The sequence below is a fragment of the Chenopodium quinoa genome, unplaced genomic scaffold, assembly GCF_001683475.1.
Source record: "Chenopodium quinoa cultivar QQ74 unplaced genomic scaffold, ASM168347v1, whole genome shotgun sequence".
NCBI lineage: Eukaryota > Viridiplantae > Streptophyta > Magnoliopsida > Caryophyllales > Amaranthaceae > Chenopodium > Chenopodium quinoa.
Genome location: NW_018745523.1, coordinates 4,153,680 through 4,173,421, shown reverse-complemented (window position 1 = coordinate 4,173,421; position 19,742 = coordinate 4,153,680). Strand labels below are relative to the sequence as shown.

At 35.6% G+C, this 19,742-nt stretch overlaps 1 protein-coding gene across 1 annotated transcript; it reads right to left on the bottom strand.

The window, feature by feature from the left end:
• Positions 1-12,674: 12,674 nt before the first annotated feature.
• LOC110715648 (acyl-acyl carrier protein thioesterase ATL3, chloroplastic-like) lies at positions 12,675-18,567 on the bottom strand. Its single transcript, XM_021894233.1, has 4 exons — positions 18,468-18,567; positions 17,559-17,668; positions 13,278-13,371; positions 12,675-12,874 (listed from the first exon to the last, which is right to left on the bottom strand). The coding sequence occupies exons 1-4, from the start codon at positions 18,565-18,567 to the stop codon at positions 12,675-12,677; spliced, it is 504 nt and encodes a 167-aa protein (XP_021749925.1).
• Positions 18,568-19,742: the final 1,175 nt, after the last annotated feature.

Below are 19,742 nucleotides of genomic sequence, written 5' to 3'. Positions count from 1 at the left end.
CACGATTTTTTAAAAATATAAAATTTAGGTGGTCGTGGGGACCGATTTGGTTTTAAGGTCGTGGGGACCGATTTTGGGAGGCTCGGGATAGCAAGGTCGTAAAGTGAGGGGACTGTTTCATGTAATGTGTCCAAATGGGGAACAAGGTCCTTTTTATAACACAAATTGCATAAAGGGCATAGTTGTCCATTCAAGTCAAAAAGGGAGCGTTACCCGGTAAAATGGGAGCGACGAATAGCAGTTGAGTATTTTTAACCCGTTATTTGTTTATATATGTAGTGAGATTAGGATATTTCTTATCTTTTAGCACCACATTCCCAAATAACGTCTTCTCACCTTATTTAACCAAGCTTTACCCTTATTTGGAAATTCATGACCTCTATGTTTGCATCATCATCCAACAAGTGGAGAAAGTATGTTAGCAAACCTAAGGAAAATGATTGTGTGAAGTTGATAGGCATTTATGGTTAGGATGAGTGATTATTTGTTATAACCTTTGTAAACACATGAGTGGGTTTCCTAATTCAATTTGGACAACTAAAGAGAGATGCTATTCATATACGATTATACAACGGAGTTGGTTAGGGGAGATGTGCAGTAACTCGGAAAGATTAGTAGTCAATTCCGAGTGCTTGAAATATTGGTGGTTTTACAATAAATGGTTTGCATTTCATGTTTTCACTTGGTTTTGATTGGTAGCACATGTATTCTAGATTGAGAGGCTATCTTAGCTTGTCTCCCATTGTGTTTCATGATCAAATGCTTGAAGACAAACAATATTCTAACTTGGGAGAATTTAATATGTTGATCTTAAGTTTTAATGATGACTCAAGGAACCTAAGAAAACCCATAGGAGCTTTAATTTTTGTCTATTAGCTTTGATGTACTTGACAGGTTCTTATATGCAACGAGGTTCTAGAGTAAGAATGGATCATGGAACAAGGTCTAAGGAAGAGATATGGATAAGTATAGAAGACAATCAGAAGCCAAGTTCCTTGAGTGAGGAACTGAAGCTTCAGAGTCGAAGCTTCACAGTATGTCAAGAAGTCTAGTGTATATATTTATTGTTTCTTTTAGGCTTCTTGTATTTTTGCTAAGTACATTGTTAATTAGTAGGATTTAAGTGGATTTAATTTTATAAAAGATTTTATTTTCCATACTTTAACTAGTTTTAATATTATTTTGAAAAATTATCTTTTTAGTCAAAAATATCTTATTTATCAAAGGATATTCTGTTTTGATTTTATCCTATTATTTTGGAAAATCTGACTTGGTAAAAACTCTTTTGAAAACGGATCTTTTACTTGGTCAAGGAGGTTGAGAAAATTAAGGAGCAGTAAACCACTTCCTTGTATATGCTTCAGCTTGCTGCCCAAGCATCCACAAACTACACTTCCTAAATTAATGGAAGTTGTGGTGTAGTGGGAGTTAAGGCAAACGTAAAAGTTTTAACTGCTTTCCTCCTGTATAAATAGGATTAGTTTTCTGTTTTGAAAATTACACTTGAGCATTACAATTCTTAGCTTTTCTAAAAGAGTCAAAAATCCACTTAAGCCCTTGAGTGTCTTTGTAATTAGCATCTTTAGAAGTTTTATCTTAAGTTGTATTGGGGTAGAGTTTGGGTAAACTCTAGAGTGTGAAATTGCTTTGAGTGAAGCAAGGAGAAAGAGAGAGATTCGAGAGCTTAACTGATTGAGGGATCAGTTGAGGGGGAACTTAAGTTCGTTTAGGAACTTGAGTTTAGAGTCTTAATTTGTAATAAGTTGTTTTCCCTATTATTATTAAGAGTTGAGTTTAAAATCCCTTGTGGTCGTGGTTTTTCTTCTTGATTAGGGCCAAGAAGTTTTCCACGTAAAATCTCTCTTGCACTTTAAAGTTTTTGTTTAAGTTTCTTTAAGAATTCCGCAAAAATTACCCTAGTTCCTCCACAATACAATTCACCCCCCCTCTTGTATTGTTCATTCGAGTCAACAATTGGTATCAGAGCTAGTTCCTCGAAGAAATCATGGAACCCTAACGAGTTAAGTTCCTGGAATCAAGATGAACAAACATGAGAAACCGGAAGAAGGTTACTCTACGCAGCGTCCTCCTATGTTCAATGGGAAATTCTACACCTATTGGAAGAACAGGATGGAGATTTTTATCAAAGCCGACAACTACCAGGTTTGGAGAGTGATCGAAGTTGGTGATTTCGAAATTATTAAAACTACTGGTGAAAATGAGGTAGTACCAAAACCCATGTCTGAATTTGATAAGGAAGACTTTGAGAAAATGGAAATTAATGCACTTGCCGTTAAATTACTTCATTGTGGTCTTGGACCCCATGAACACAACCGTGTTATGGGTTGTAAAAATGCTAAAGAAATTTGGGATTTACTTCAAGTTACTCATGAAGGAAATAACGAAGTGAAACGCTCTAAAATTGACTTGCTTATGTCAAAGTATGAACGGTTTGAAATGCAACCAAAAGAATCAATTCAGGAAATGTTAACTAGATTTACTAACATTATTAATGAGCTTGTTTCTCTTGGAAAGCAAATCCCTATTGATGAGCAGGTCAGAAAAGTTCTAAGAAGCCTCCCTCAAGATGAGAGATGGAGAGCCAAGGTAACAGCCTTACAAGAAACAAATGACTTCACAAAGTTCAATATTAAGCAACTTGCTGGTACCGTCATGACTCATGAGTTGCACCTAGGAACAAGCAACAGTGAAGAAAATCGAGGAAAAGGCTTGGCTCTCAAAGCTGGAGATCAAGAAGACTCTGAAGTCGATGAAGAAGAGGCTGCTATGCTGGTGAGAAGGTTCAAAAGAATGTTCAACCGAAACAACAAGTTAAGGAACTTCACCAAGAAACCCTCTACTTCAAAAGCTGACTCTGGTTGTCACAAATGTGGATCTCTAGAACACTTTATTCGTGAGTGTCCACTTTGGGATACAGAGAAAGGTAAAGGGAAGGCAAAGGAACAAGTTAAGAACAACTATAACAAAACTCCTTTCAACAAAACAAACATTAGGAAGGCTATGATTGCTGCATGAGGAGATTCTGAAAGTGAGGATGAAGAGGAACAACCTGAAGAAGAAACAGCTCATCTGTGTCTGATGGGCAAACGTGATGAAAAGTCTTACAATGATGAGCTTGCTAAAGAGGTATTCCTTGATCCAAATGTGCTTAAGACTTATACTAAAGATGCTCTCATTAATTTAGTGTTTGAATTGGAAGATGACTGGACTCACACTAGTATTCGTCTAGGTGAATGTCAAAGAGCTCTCAAAGTCTGCAAGGAACACAGTACGTGGATTGAGAATCAACGAACTGATGTTCAGAGTAGATTTTTTGAACTTTTTGACAAGAATGTTCTATTAAAAGAAATGAATGAGAAACTCAAGCTTGAAAATATCATGGTTAATGTAGAACTGACTCAATATAAACTTGCTAGTGCTGAAGTGTCTCCAAGTTCCTCCTCTGAATCTTTGCCTAAATTTAATGAGGATTTTGAAAAATTAAAAAATAATCTTGACGAGTTTAGAATTGAAAAGGCAAAATTGGAGAAGGAACTAGAGCTTCGAAAAGAAAGAAGCATTAGTCAGTTTGGAATTCCTAAGTGGATTGAGAATGCTCAAACCAAAAGAACTGAAGGTCTAGGATTCATACGTTCTAAGCATAAGGGCAAGAAAAAATATGTAGACCTGCCTAGTTAATTATAAAGTATGTACCTTCTATGGTAAAAATGGTCATCTTGTTGCTACTTGCAACAAGAAGGAACAGTCTGTTGGCAAGAATGTTAGGCAAGTTTGGGTAAAGAAATCTGATATTGCTTCTACGTCCAAGGAACCCAAGGAAACCTGGGTTCCTGAATCTAACCAATAAGTTCTTTTGCAGGTCCTAGTGAGGGGGAACAACACGTGGTACCTCGACAGTGGTTGTTTAAAGCATATGACAGGAGATAAATCAAAGTTTCTCTCACTAGAGGCCTATCCAGGAGGAACTGTGACCTTTGGAGATAACAAAAAGGGTGAAGTAATTGCTAAAGGAAAAGTAGGAAGGTCCAGTTCTCATTCAATAGAAAATGTACTTTTGGTCGAGGGTTTGATGCACAATTTGCTGAGCATATCACAATTTTGTGATAAAGGAAACTCTGTAAGTTTTACCTCTGATTCATGCAACATCATTAATGATAAAACAGGAAGGGTTGTTCTTGAAGGAACTAGAAAAGGGAACACATACATTGTGGATCTAAATTATGTTCCAAGGAACAACCTTACCTGCTTGAGTGCCATTAATGATGATCCTTTATTATGGCATAAACGTTTTGGACATGCTAGCTTCTCACTCATGGATAAACTTAGAGCAAGGAACTTGGTTATAGGGCTTCCCTCAGTCCAGTTCCTCATACAACATATCTGTGATGCATGTGTGAGAGGTAAGCAAGTCAGGTCTTCTTTCAAAAGCAAAAACATGGTCAGCACCACAAAGCCATTGGAGCTAATTCATATGGATTTGTGTGGTCCCATGCGTGTTCAAAGTAGAAGTGGAAAGAAATATGTTATAGTTATTATTGATGATTTTTCTAGATTTACTTGGGTGATTTTTCAATCTAGCAAAGATGAAACTTTTGATGAATTTGTGTCCTTTGCCAAAAGAGTACAAAAGTCAAGTGGAAATCAAATTATCCACATTCGATCAGATCATGGAACTGAGTTTGAGAATTCAAGATTCGATGACTTTTGCAAAGAAAATGGCATGGATCATAACTTTTCAGCCCCAAGAACTCCTCAACAGAATGGAGTTGTTGAAAGGAAGAACATGACTCTAGAAGACATGGCAAGAACTATGCTCATAGCAAGTGGTCTTCCAAGGAACTTCTGGGCTGAAGCTATTAATACTGCATGTTATAATATTTCTCACTTTCGAGCTTTTGGATGCAGGTGCTTTTTTCATAATAATGGAAAAAGGAACATAGGAAAATTTGATGAAAGAAGTGATGAAGCTGTGTTCCTTTGCTATGCATCAAATAGCAAAGCTTACAGAGTTTACAATAAAAATACATTGTGTGTAGAAGAAAGCATTCATGTGATATTTGATGAATCTAATATGTTTATGAATGTGAAGGAACACGACAATAATGATTATGAAATTGGTATGATTAGAGACAGGGAAGAAGAGGAAGAATCCTCCAAGCAAACCAAGGAAGTAAGAGAGGAACCTGAGCAAGAACATCAAGAAAATGCTGAAGTTCCTAATCAAGAAACCCCGGAGGAACAAGGTCATGGAGAATCTGGGAACGAGGAAAATGCAGAAGAAACTGAAGAAGAAGTGCCTCAAATAGGAGTTCCTGCCAGAGAATTTCAACCAAAGCCATTCAAATATCAAGGCTCTCATCCAACAGACCTTATTATAAGTGATATTGGCAGAGGAACTCAGACCAGATCACAGATGAGGAACTTCTGTGCCTTTTAAGCCTTCCTATCCATTATTGAGCCAAGGAACCATGATGAAGCACTAAAGGATGCTGACTGGATAATTTCCATGCAAGATGAACTCAATGAGTTCGAGAGGAACAAGGTCTGGCATCTTGAAGAAAAACCTAAACACAAAAAGGTTATAGGGCTCAAGTGGGTATTCAGGAACAAGTTGGATGAATATGGAACAATTGTAAGAAACAAGGCAAGACTTGTTGTGAAGGGCTACAATCAGCAAGAAGGTATTGACTTTGAAGAAACTTTTGCTCCGGTTGCTAGATTAGAAGCAATTTGGATGTTAATTGCCTTTGTCTCTTTTATGGGTTTCAAACTATATCAAATGGATGTTAAGTGTGCTTTCTTAAATGGTTTTCTTGAAGAAGAGGTGTTCGTGGAACAACCTCCTGGTTTTGAAAATCCCCAATTTCCTAATCATGTCTTTAAGCTTGATAAAGCTCTTTATGGGCTGAAACAAGCACCTAGAGCTTGGTATGAAAGGCTCTCCAAGTTCCTTCTTCAAAATGATTTTAAAAGAGGTAAAGTAGATAAAACTTTGTTTTTAAAATCTAAAGGAACTGACTTACTAGTTGTCCAAATATATGTTGATGATATTATTTTTGGAGCAACTAACGAAAACTTGTGCAAGTACTTTGCTGAGCTAATGAATGGTGAATTTGAGATGAGCATGACGGGAGAACTCAACTTCTTTCTTGGACTACAAATCAAACAAACGGAAAGAGGTATTGCAATTCACCAACAAAAGTATGTCAAGGAACTACTGAAGAAATATAACCTTGACCAAGCAAAGACCAACCATACACCAATGGGAACATGCACAAGGTTAGATGAAGATCTACAAGGAACTAGTGTAGATCAAACCAAATACAGAGGTATGATTGGATCCCTTTTATACTTAACTGCTAGCAGACCTGATATTGCATTTAGTGTTGGTTTATGCGCAAGGTTTCAATCTAATCCTAAGGAGTCACATCTTACAGCAGTACAAAGGATCCTACGATATCTCAAAGGAACTGACCATCTTTGTCTCTTCTATCGTAGAAGTGATACTTTTGATTTAAAAGGTTTTGCAGATGCTGATTATGCAGGAGATTTGGTGAATAGGAAGAGTACTTCAGGAATGGTTCAGTTTCTCGGGCCATGCCTAGTTTCTTGGGGATCCAAGACACAGAACACGGTGGCATTGTCAACTGCTAAAGCTGAATATGTGGCAGTTGCTGCCTGTTGTTCTCAAGTACTTCGGATAAAACAACAACTAAGAGATTATGGTATGAAATATAATTGCATTCCTATCTATTGTGATAATACTAGTGCCATATGCATTTCAAAAGATCCAGTTCATCATTCTCGTGTGAAACATATTCACATAAGGCATCATTTCCTTAAGGATAATGTGGAAAAAGGATTAATTAAGTTAGATTTTTGTGAAACTGAAAATCAAATTGCTGACATTCTTACTAAGCCTTTGAGCAGGGACAAATTTGAAAAAATGCGCATGGAACTTGGTATGATACAATTGAGTTAAGAAGACCTCAAGTTCCCCCAAGGTATAAGTCAATCATGCATGCATTATATGTATCTTGCACAATATGAATATGTGAAAGCATAGTCCTGAGTATTAGAATGTATGGCATTACATATGGGATTGTGGCTGTATGTGAAGAAATCATTGTAGTTAGCTTATCGATAATATTAACAATCTATGTTGATTTGTTCCAAGTTCCTCCAAAGTATTTCATAAGATTCCATTTTTATCCTTTCTCAAATTAATTAGCTAAGTCAGTTAATTAATTTTATCTTCTTGAAAATCTTATCTTATATTCTGATTTGAATTATCCTTAAATATCTATCTTTTTAAATTCAAATCCATCTGTTAAAATTCTTTATTCAAGTACCCTAGAACCTTCGTATTTAATTCTAAGCCTCTGATCAAACAATTAATCTTGACCAACTTGTTAAATCATCTCAATCTGACCAAGTGAGAAGTATTTTTACCATATCCCTTCAATCGACACCTACCACATTAAATTCACCTTCTACACTATTCCACAGACCTATTTCAACTCTCAAAATTCACCCCACTATAAAATGAAACCAAACCCTAACCACTGTTCCTCACCACCTTACTCCGTAAAATACACTCTCATCTTCAGTGATTCTTCTCCAATTCCCATGGAAATCTCACCAAAAATTCAAAAAAAATCGCCCATGGAAATTGAGACTGATACCTCAACTCAAGCCCCCAGTGAAAACCCTCAAAACAAACCTATGGCTTGGAGTGATTCAAAAAAGAGGAAGTTAGCAGTTGAAGAAGAATTGGACTACGAGGAACTTGGTGAACCGATTCAGGGGGAAAAATCGAAATCTCCTTCTGTTAAGAGACTTGAAGCAAGCTCTGAACGTTTCATCGCTGGTTTCTGCATTAACCTCAAGTGGTGTGAGTCGTGTAAGTATTCTGAACTTCTTGATATACTTGAAGCTCAAAATTGGGTTAAGTTGTTTAGTGAATGTTATGACAATGTGATTGCTCATGCTCCGTTTAAAGAATTTTGTGCAAATTTTAGGAATGTGAATGGTGTGTGTACAAGTAGAGTTAAAACAAGAAAATTAGTTTTGATGTTGATGATTTAGCTGCCGTGTTTGGAACTCCTAATGAGGGGTTTGATGAGTATTTTAAAGGAGAAACTGAATTAAAGGTTGAAGGTGTTCCTATTGAAAAAATTGTTGAATCAATTGGGGGTAAAGCTTCCAAAGTTCGAACCAACCATAATCTGTTTTCACCTATACAAAAGCTACTCTTTAATTTTGTTCACTTGGCCATAGTCCCTAGAACCCAGCATAGACATGAGGCAAATCATCTTGATGTTGTCCTTATGTACTGCCTTGAAAACAAAATACAAATAAACTTTCCTTCCTTGATGATCCAACACCTCAGTCACTGCCTAGCCAACCATTTGAAGGTTGGATATGCAAATTTGCTAATTACCCTTCTTGAAAGTTGTGGTATCTCCATGACTAACTATGAAAGCCTCAAGCTTAAAACAAACCACTACGTGCAACCTAGAACTCTTGAAGCCAGAAACCTGACTGTTGTTGATGGAGTCACCCAATTTCTCACTAAATCTCTCCCTAAACCTAAGCAAGATGAGAGCAGTGTGAAGAAATTAGAAGAAGAGGAGTTGGACAGATGGTTGGAGGAAGAAGAAAGTGAGGGAGAGGGTGAAAAGAAAGAAAAAGAAGTGTTATTAGTGCCTGCAAAGAGCACTCCCAGTGCTGGAAAGAGGAAGAGTACAAGGTTAGCTTTTAGGCCAAAGGGGAAGGACAAGGCAGAATCCACTACTATAGTGGATTTGTGTGAAGAAAAGGGTTTGGGAGAAGAGAAAACTTTTGTTCATGGGGAACAGGGCACATTTAGAGAAACCACAGTTCAGGCTGGTGAAGGAATGAGTTTGACTGGTCTTGGCTCTATTAGCTCTACTTTGCAATTGAGATCTCTCAAGGATACAGTGCAAAGGCTTGTTGATGCTCAACCTGGTCTGGTTCAGAGGATTGAAGCATTAGAGAAGGTGGTAGGAGACCTGATGCATGCCTCCAAAGAACTCACCACCATCATGCAGCAGAGCACTTCGACCATATTACAAGGCCAAGCTGATCTTCTGAAGAAACTGGAGGATCTGGTCATTGAAGAAGTAGATGCAGGAGAAGAGCATCCATCATCTGCCCTAGAAGCCTAACTTTGTTTCTGTCTGTCTGTCTTTGTTTATCTTTGAACTTGGTCTGGATTGCACTTTGTTTCATTTTGCTTCTTTTGGTTTGTAAACACTTAAAACAGGGTATTTTCTTTTGTTTTTGATGTTTTGGAGGAACATCAGTTTGTTTTTATGGATGACGCTTGTCTACTTTATGACTATTTGCATACTATTTCTGCCTATATGTGCTTTGTTCTTTGCTTTGGACACAAACCATTATCATGGTGCTGTGTTTATATATGTATCTTTGTGTGCATTAATTTTGTTGACAAGCTCTCCATCCATTTAAAATAGAAGGTATAATTATATCTTTCATTCAGTTCCTGGTTTAATTGTTGCTAGTTCATTTTCGTTTTAAAGTTTTTTTTTTCTCTTTTTCTGATTGTCTTTTAATTTTATTTTGTGAGTTTTCTTAGGTTTGTCATTCATCAAAAAGGGGGAATATTGTTGATCTTAAGTTTTGATGATGACTCAAGGAACCTAAGCAAACCCATAGGAGCTTTAATTTTTGTCTATTAGCTTTGATGTACTTGACAGGTTCTTATATGCAACGAGGTTCTAGAGTCAAAATGGAGCATGGAACAAGGTCTAAGGAAGAGTTGTGGATAAGTATAGAAGACAATCAGAAGCCAAGTTCCTTGAGTGAGGAACTGAAGCTTCAGAGTCGAAGCTTCACAGTATGTCAAGAAGTCTAGTGTATATATTTATTGTTTATTTTAGGCTTCTTGTATTTTTGCTAAGTACATTGTTAATTAATAGGATTTAAGTGGATTTAATTTTATAAAAGATTTTATTTTCCATACTTTAACTGGTTTTAATATTATTTCGGAAAATTATCTTTTTAGTCAAAAATATCTTATTTATCAAAGGATATTCTGTTTTGATTTTATCCTATTATTTTGGAAAATTTGACTTGGTAAAAACTCTTTTGAAAACGGATCTTTTACTTGGTCAAGGAGGTTGAGAAAATTAAGGGAGCAGTAAACCACTTCCTTGTATATGCTTCAGCTTGCTGCCCAAGCATCCACGAACTACACTTCCTAAATTAATGGAAGTTGTGGTGTAGTGGGAGTTAAGGCAAACGTAAAAGTTTCAACTGCTTTCCTCCTGTATAAATAGGATTAGTTTTCTTTTTTGAAAAGTACACTTGAGCATTACAATTCTTAGCTTTTCTAAAAGAGTCAAAAATCCACTTAAGTCCTTGAGTGTCTTTGTACTTAGCATCTTTAGAAGTTTTATCTTGAGTTGTATTGGGGTAGAGTTTGGGTAAACTCTAGAGTGTGAAATTGCTTTGAGTGAAGCAAGGAGAAAGAGAGAGATTCGAGAGCTTACCTGATTGAGGGATCAGTTGAGGGGGAACTTAAGTTCGTTGAGGAACTTGAGTTTAGAGTCTTAATTTATAATAGGTTGTTTGCCCTATTATTATTAAGAGTTGAGATTAAAATCCCTTGTGGTCGTGGTTTTTCTTCTTGATTAGGGCCAAGAAGTTTTCCACGTAAAATCTCTCTTGCACTTTAAAGTTTTTGTTTAAGTTTCTTTAAGAATTCCGCAAAAATTACCCTAGTTCCTCCATAATACAATTCACCCCCCTCCCTTCTTGTATTGTTCATTCGAGTCAACATAATATATCGTGCATTATGCGTATTTTTATAGTCATTTTTGTTAGTTTTTTAGTCTAGTTTAGTTGACTTTGGTCTATTTGGCTGGATTTGGTTTAGTTGCGATGATTTGTGCATTTATGGATAGCTTCAACTTTTTGATGTATTTCAGAATTAACGGGACTAATTTGGATATTTCATTATGTTGTGTATCAACACCGAGGCTCGTGAAGATCAATGATTGAAGTAAGATCATTTGGAGAAATCTTTAAGTCAAGCACGTCCATGTTGGATAAGGCATGCAGGGATGTGCTTAATCAATAATGGAAGTCAAGAAGCCATGAAAAGAAGAAAAATGTACAGGCACATTAGTGCTCAATGGAGGCACGTATGTGCCCGAGTAGAGTGTCCATGCCATATGTGGGCATGGACGAGTTGATGCGAGTGAAACGCGATGTTGTGCAGGCACATCTGTGCCAATTGCCTCATTGATGAATAAGTTTATAAAAGTTACCTCATATTTTGAAGAGACATGTCTATGCCCTATATATGAGAAGCACTTCTGTGTGTAAGCGAATGCGAAGATGCACGTCCGTGCCTTTGAGAAGACACGTCTGTGCTATTTTGAAGGATGTCATGGAGCTACTATATAGGCACATCAGTGCCCTAGCAGAGTAGATCTAGACGCTTGCGATCTGGCATGTCTGTGCCTTATTTTGACATGTCCATGCTTGGATGTACATTTTAGGCGGTGTAGACTAGTTCTATTTTTTGTTGAGTTTTTCTATTTTAGCATAAATACTTCTTTAGTTCCTTAAATTCGTTTAATTTTATGAACTCTTAGACCTAGTTTTCTCTCTAGAATTTATTTCCATTACAAATTAAGATTCAATACTTTCTTACTCATATTGATTTCTTTAATTATTAAGTATGCTTTCTTTAATTCTTGTTATTCTTTTTATTATCATGAGTAAGTAGTTTCCTTATCCTAAGATGTAGCATAACCCAAATATGATTTGATACATGAATTATTTCTTTAAATTCTTTAATGATAATTGTAATTGACATGCTTAATTAATTGTGCTATGCCAATAGTAGATTAGAGATAATTAATATTTTTATATCAATCCATTGATTTTATTGCAACGAGGGTTGGGTTTTAACAGGTTTGAATAAATCAATTAAGGGTTTTACGTTTATCATGAGAGTAGTTAAATGAATGATTATGAAGCTGATTTTGTGCTTATTGTCTCTAATTTGCATGATTCCACGAGAGTAGGCTTGATTGTGATTAAGGAAGTCATTGATAACTCTAGAGAGACCTTTAATATCTTCTAGGGATTAGTTTTCCAGTTGTTGATTGCATTATACGTTAAGGGTAGAATGACTATGCATTGGCTATATTCGTGGTGATGCTTGATCTCGGATGTTTTTATTATCAAATCCCTCTATTACTTAGATTAATTGTGTTGTTTTATTAATTAGTTTAGTATATATACTTATTATTTGAATCGATTCCTTGCTTAGTATTTGCTTGTCGTTATAATTAGTTAAACCATGTAATTTAGATAGATGGAAACAACCACAACTCTCGCTTGTTTAAGACTGAGCTACCTATCAACAATATTTGTACCCCATCAATTTTAGGACTACTCCACCACAATTCACAATTATATAAACAATTTATTTTATTAATAAAACAATATGATCGATTCATTTTCCAAATTATAATATAAACGCAATTAGTAAAAACATTGAAAACCCTTCCAGAACACACAAATTGTCCATCATATGTGATCAATATTGCTCCTGTTCATGCACTAGATGACGACGTAGTTGGCTAGTTGCGTCACATAGATTTGAAATCATTAATGGCCATCAACCCATTCAATGGCGCGGCAGCAGTAGGCATAGTATGATGAATAAGCGTCGAGCCTTCTTGATGCATCATAAACTCTTCTAACTTAGATCTCACTTCTGTAGGAAAACGAACAGGACGATAATTTTTGTCCAGTAAAACACCAACTGAATTCGCTTCAAGGATCGGCTGTTATACCAAGATTGTGGAAGTTGTTAATTAATTAGCAAGCTAGAACAACAATATAACAAGATTGTGGAAGTTGTTTTATTAATTTTTTTGTTACTCAAACTTATTAAAATGATTTTTCTTCTTTAAAATTCAAAAAAAATTTGGAGATTAATTTTCAGAAATTTCGAAAATAATTTTTTTTTTTTATTTTCATAATTTATTTCCGAAAGAAATGAATTTTTTTAAAAAAGAATGACCAACAAAAAATTAATAAAAAAATCGGTTAATGAAAATTAAGTATAATCGTATAATGATAGTCAATTTTAAGAATGACTACTATGAAAAAGTCTCACGAAACACGGACTATAGTGTACTAATTTTATTTTATTATTTTTTTTAAAAAAAAAGGTGAGTATCAACCCTCATGATTCGGCAACTTGTAGATAAAATGTTCAAAGAATACTCGAGCAGCCGAGTATTTCGCCAGCGTTACCTTCAGAACAAACTTGTCTCCACCCTAGATTACACGAAATAAACAAATATATACATTGCCTAAATTAGTTACTTTGTTCATCCATAAATTTTCATTAGGCCAAGCACAATCAGTGGCGGAGCCAGGATTTTCAACTTGGGGGGACAAAATGCTTAACTTACGAAAAGCTTAACAAAAAAAAAAACAAAAAAAAAACTCACACACAAATTGGTTAATACTTAATATTAAAATTTCAAAATACAAATATATACTTAGTCATACAATTCAAAATGATGAAAAAAATTACATAAACATTACATTAAAATTACAAGTTCATTCTTCGAGTCTTCATACTTTGAAATCGATCAATAATCTTTTCGTCGGAAACTCGTAAGAAGACATCCTTCTCAATAAAAGTGACCAAACAATCATTCATAAGTTGATCACCCATGCTATTTCGCAACTTGTTTTTGACACATGTCATTGCAGAAAACACTCTTTCAACACTTGCCGTGGCAACGGGAAGAATCAACATCAACTTGATAAGCAAATGAATAAGAGGAAAAGTCTTATGCTTATTGGTTTTAACAAGCATCATAGAAAGAGAATTAAGGTCATTTAAACCTTGAAATCTTTCATCATTTAGCATATTCTCCATGAATACATCAAGTTGATATTCAAGAGCCATCAAATCAAAGCTTGAAAATTCTTCGGGATAAAAAGAGGCAAGTTTAAGTACCTTATCTTTATCAAAGGATGAGAAGTTATCTTTAGGACTTAAACAAGCCATACATAATAGTAACTCCATATTCCTCTCATTAAATCGTTCATCAAGTTCTTGAAGATGCAAATCAATTAGTCTTAAGAAAATTCCAACCCGAAAATGATGTTCATTTGTTGCTTCTTCAACAAAACGTCTTGATCTTCCATGAGGAACATAAAGAGAATCCATAGTGGGAATAACAACACCATGTTTAGTGCAAAATGAAGTTACCTTGTTTAAGAGAGTATCCCATCCTCGCTCCCTCATTTTTTGCAACACCGTTTTTGTATAAGTGACAAGTTCCATGGCATTTACAATATCTTGCTCCTTTCTTTGCAAAGCAACACACAAATCATTAGTGTATCCAAAAATAGTCAACATCAAGTGAGCAACAAAAATAAAGTCAAATGACTCTAATTGTCCTAAAACAATTTGAGCTTTGAACTTATCTTCCGATGCACCATGCTTCCCAATTTGTACAAGCACCTTAATAATTGTAGGAAATAAGAGGATGGCATTTAAAAGTGACTTGTAATGAGAACTCCAACGAGTATCCCCGGGCCTACTCAAACCAAGTTCTTGATTTAAACCCGATCCACTCACAATATCCCCAACATCCAAGGCTCGAGCAACTTCTTGAGCTTGATCTTGACGAATCATTTCTCTTCTCTTGCAAGAAACTCCAACCACATTCAACAAATTTCCAAGTATCTCGAAAAGCCAACCACAACTATCATTCTTTTTAGCAACGGCAACTAATGTTAGTTGAAGTTGATGAGCAAAACAATGTATATAGTAGGCACTTGGAGTATCATTCATAATCAAAGTCTTAAGGCCATTTATTTCACCCTTCATGTTGCTAGCTCCATCATACCCTTGCCCTCTTATCATAGATGGGCTCAATGAATGTTCAACAAGTAAAGACATGATTGCATCTTTAAGAGTTAAAGCGGTAGTATTAGCAACATGAACAATGCCTAAAAATCGCTCCATTACCTTTCCACTATCTCTATCAACAAAACGCAAAACAAGAGCTAGTTGTTCTTTTTGGGACACATCACTTGACTCATCGGCCAATATAGCAAAGTAATCATCACCAACTTCTTCTATTATGCACCTAGTTGTTTCTTTGGCACAACAGTTAATAATGTCCTTTTGAATAGGAGGGGAAGTCATTTGACAATTTTTAGGTGCATTTTCAAGAGTATGTATCCTTACTTCCTCAACCTTTTCTCCTAACCACTTCAAAAGCTCAAGGAAATTACCCCTATTATATGACTCCCCACTTTCATCATGTCCACGAAATGCCAAACCTTGCCCCAAAAGAAATCTTAAACAAGATAAAGATGCTTTCAAGCGGATAAAATATTCACTTTTAATCACATCACTTGCATTGTCAATCACATTCAAGATTGATTTCTTTTTTTCATCTCTTAAATTCACATATTTCTCATAAGCAAGATTATGAGCACTTTTAATTCCACCAACATGCTTCTCAAATCTTTCCGGTTTATTCCATGCCCTAAACCCTCCATCAACAAATGCATCACCCCCCGGTTTAATACCAACTTCATTCTTGAACAAGTAACATACAAAACAAAATGCAGCATCTTTTTCAATACTATATTCAAGCCAATCCCATTTGTTGAACCAATGAACACTAAAGCGACGCAAACCAGACACTTGTCTTGTAGGGAAGTCATGAGTTTTTGGTTGGCAAGGTTTTTTAAGAATATAACCCCTCCTAACAGCATTTCGTTCATTTGCGGGGTAATCCATAATGTTTATTCTTTTTCCCGGATCATGAGGAAGAAGTTCAACATCATACACCAAATCTTCCTCTAATGGTACATTACTATTACTTGAACCACCCATTTCCATACTATTTTCTTGACTTTGAGGGGAGCTAAATGAAGGTGAGTTATTGGACTCATTTTCATTGGACTCATTTTCATTGAGTTTCGTTCTTTTAAACAAGAATTGTCGAAGATCGGGTTGTTTAGTTGCCTTTGATTTGTTTGAATTTGGTGAATCGTTTGACATTTCCTAATTAAATCGAAAATTATATATCAATTTCCACAAGACCACACTAATTAAATCGAAAATTATATATCAATTTCCACAAGACCACAATCCACATCATTACATAATAACAAAACCTAAGAGGCTAAGATTTTAAATTTCTAATTCAACTACACATTTCAATAATTTACAATAATTAATAAATTTAAATTCACATTTCACAAAAACAACCAAAAACTCTAACAGGGGAAACAATCAAACATTCAAACAAATATAAATCAATAATCATTTATCAATTCAAATTATTCAATAATCAATACCCACAAGGCCACAAATGACAAATTCACAATAAAAATATAAACAATTAAACATTTAAACAAGTAATAAAAATATGAAATTCAGAATTAAACATTCATTGATTCATACCTCCATTGAAATGCATATGACGAACAGACGAAGTGTCGATCGAAGACTCGAAGTCACGCTGTCACGCTGTCACGAACTCACGAAGACACGAACAGACGAACTCACGAAGTCACGGGCTCACGGCTGTCACGATTCACGAAGGACGAAGGCTCAAGGGCTGAAGGGCGGCTGTTGAACCTCGTCACCAGGGGGGAACTGCCGGCGAACGGTGGACGAACAGACGGCTAGGCGAGTAGGCGAACAGACGAAGTCACGATTTCACGAACACACGAAGTCACGAAGGAGGAAGGACGAAGGCTCAAGGGCGGCTGTTGAACCTCGTCACTGCTGCGAACGGTGGACGAACAGACTGCCGGCGAAGTGGCGAACGGACGAAGGCGACTAGCGAGGGCGATTGGGCGAATCGAAGACGAAGAGAGAGAAATTGAAAATTGAAAAACTTAGGGTTTGGCTTTGGCTGGCTGGAAAGTAATTGCATTTTTTTTTTTTTTTTTTTTTTTTTAATTTTTTTTTTTTTTAATTTTTTTTTTTGAAAATGGGGGGACAAGTGTCCCCACTCGTCCCCTTCTAGCTCCGCCCCTGAGCACAATCATTAAGACATTTCTATCGTGTGGTGCATATTTATTGTGATTTGTGAATGCAATAGAGTGGCGGATTGGTTTGATCCCTTTGAAAGAGTTTATGGAATATTTTCCTCTAAGGGATTCTCATTGACAGTGTACAATATATAACCGAATACAAGGCATAACCTAAGGCTACAAATTAGGAAAAGCTATACATGAATATTTACTTAACATAACAGAAATATATTTACATATGTATCTTAACAATAACGGGTGTTATCTAAATACAAAACAACAAAAATAGGTTTTAATAATGTCTAACAAATTCAGTTACATTTAGATAAGTGAAAATCAGGTGAATAAAACATAACCTTATTAGCTTAAATAAAGTTTCATATTAAAATCAATTGGTAATAATAAAGAACAAAATATACACGCACTCATCCATCGCTACCTACCTTGAGAGGTGCCAGGAAATTGAGTGAAAGTTTTGACAGTGCTATTGTACCAACACTGCTTTCAACTGTATCACCAGCCAGACCAAGTCTTTCTAAAACCTCATGATGTGCTATATATATATATATATATATATATATATATATATATATATATATATATATATATATATATATATATATATATATATATAACAGTAAATGTTTCAAAAAAATTAAAATCAATACTCAGTATATATCAATAATGTACAAAAAAAAAATGTATATAATGCGGTATTTGCATTTTTGCTGAATATTAACTGAAAATTCTACAGTAGCTATCCTCAAAATGACTACCATTATATCAATTTTTATAGGCTGATTGTTTGTTTATTTTTTATGTCAAAATTAATTATTAATGTTCTTTTTCTTATTAATTTTGTTTCTTATTAATTTATGAATCATTTTTAAATTTCATTAATAATAAAAGCTGAATGTTAGAGATATATCATTTTCCGATATATCATATCTCTTACACTGAATTTTGTAAATTAATTAGGAACATTATTTTTTAAAAAAATCAAAAATTTTAAAAAATTCAAAAGGGCAAATAAAAATTTAAGGTTGAACGAACATTTAAGGATAGATGTAATACCTATGAAACCAAATGATGTATTTTAATTTTAAAACCAAATGTTGCATTTTGTAAAACAAAATGATGTACATACAAAGCTAAATGTAAAATTCACACTTATACACAAGCATGCCAATGATATTTGTACTTCTATATATCAATTATAATCCAATTATATTATTGAAATTTTGGTATACTCTCTGACCAACATTTTAATAATGCATCACGTCATCACTTAACTGTTTTGTTGCTAGACCGTATAAATAGAGTAGATGCATGTTTTGTTACATAGTACTTACCAAGTTGACAATAACTAGAATAGACCGCATTGTTAACAACACCATATTGATCCAATTCATAGTCCCGTACTTTGAGTTCAATCTCTACGAACCCACTCATCCTGGCGATACGAATACAATACAATATTGAATCAGAAGTGTTTCGGTTGAAAACAATGGGACCTTGCCGAAGGTCCACTGAAATGGAGAAGACTGGATTCGATCCAAGCTGTGTTGGGCCGAAGGTTTCCTGCACAGTGAACACACGTAAACTAGCCTCGGGGGTGTTTCCGAGGAAGGCCCCTCCGATGCTAAAGTCAGTACAATGTGTAAAAAGGAAGACACTATGCAAGAGAGTTTGTAGCTTGAGGCTTTTGTGGAGTATTTCTCAATGCAAGAATGAGCATATGAATTGGAATAATCAGTGTATGTGATAATGTATCTGATCTCCTTTTGAATGTGTTAATATGATGGCTTTTATACCTTGTCATACTTGGAGAGGTTGGGCTTTAGCCCAATTGGCTTACTTTGTGGGCTGACTTTTGACTTTTGAGCAATTGGAGAGTTGAACCTTGACCTTGGGCTTTTAATTGGATCATTTAGTGCTCAGGCCCAATTTTGACTAAATTGGACCCAAACAACTTGCCCCCCAGACCCGATTTGGAAGAATGACGGGTCGGGTTTGATTTAACTCAGAAAAGGAGGGAAGTAAATGATTTAATTGATCCAAAAATTTGAATTTAAACCGTAATTAATGAGATAACAACGGTTAATGATTTGCGGAAGTTGGACGGATAATGGGCGGTTTAATCACAAGACATGTGTTTAATGGTTACTTAGTGGGTACTTAAGAGAAATTAAAGCACAGACTCTTCGTATCCCGTACCTGGAGATATAAACAGAGGCGCGTCATTCTCCTCACTTATTCACCAACACAAACCCAGAATTCTTCGAGAGAGAAACCAAGAACCCGCATCAAAACTTCGCAAATTCCCCCGAGCATTGAGCTTAGAAACTGAGACTTGCCACTACGAACTCGTAAATCGGCAACTTTCGCTTCAGATTAAGGTAAATTCCTTTGATTTCAGTTTATTTTTCTTCGAATTCGAACTCCTTCCCCTTTTCTTTCGACTTTTCTCTTCGAAATAATCCATGGCAAGAGGAGTTAGAGGTAGAGCCCGTGCTCCAAGAAGAGCAAGGCCGATTCCCGATCCTAGGAATAGGATTGGGACCTGGAATGGTCAAAGGCCGGAGTCTGACCCTGCTGAAGGGATTAGGGCGACTCCCCTTTCCTCG

What these genes read in the sequence shown, in the direction of transcription:
- LOC110715648 (XM_021894233.1), bottom strand. Translation starts at nt 18,567, where the DNA reads ATGAGTGGGTTCGTAGAGATTGAACTCAAAGTACGGGACTATGAATTG. An exon ending in TTCTAGTTATTGTCAACTTG is followed by an intron (nt 17,669 to 18,467) that starts GTAAGTACTATG and finishes ATATATATATAG; the next exon opens with CACATCATGAGGTTTTAGAA. An exon ending in CTACAAGTTGCCGAATCATG is followed by an intron (nt 12,875 to 13,277) that starts AGGGTTGATACT and finishes TCTTGGTATAAC; the next exon opens with AGCCGATCCTTGAAGCGAAT.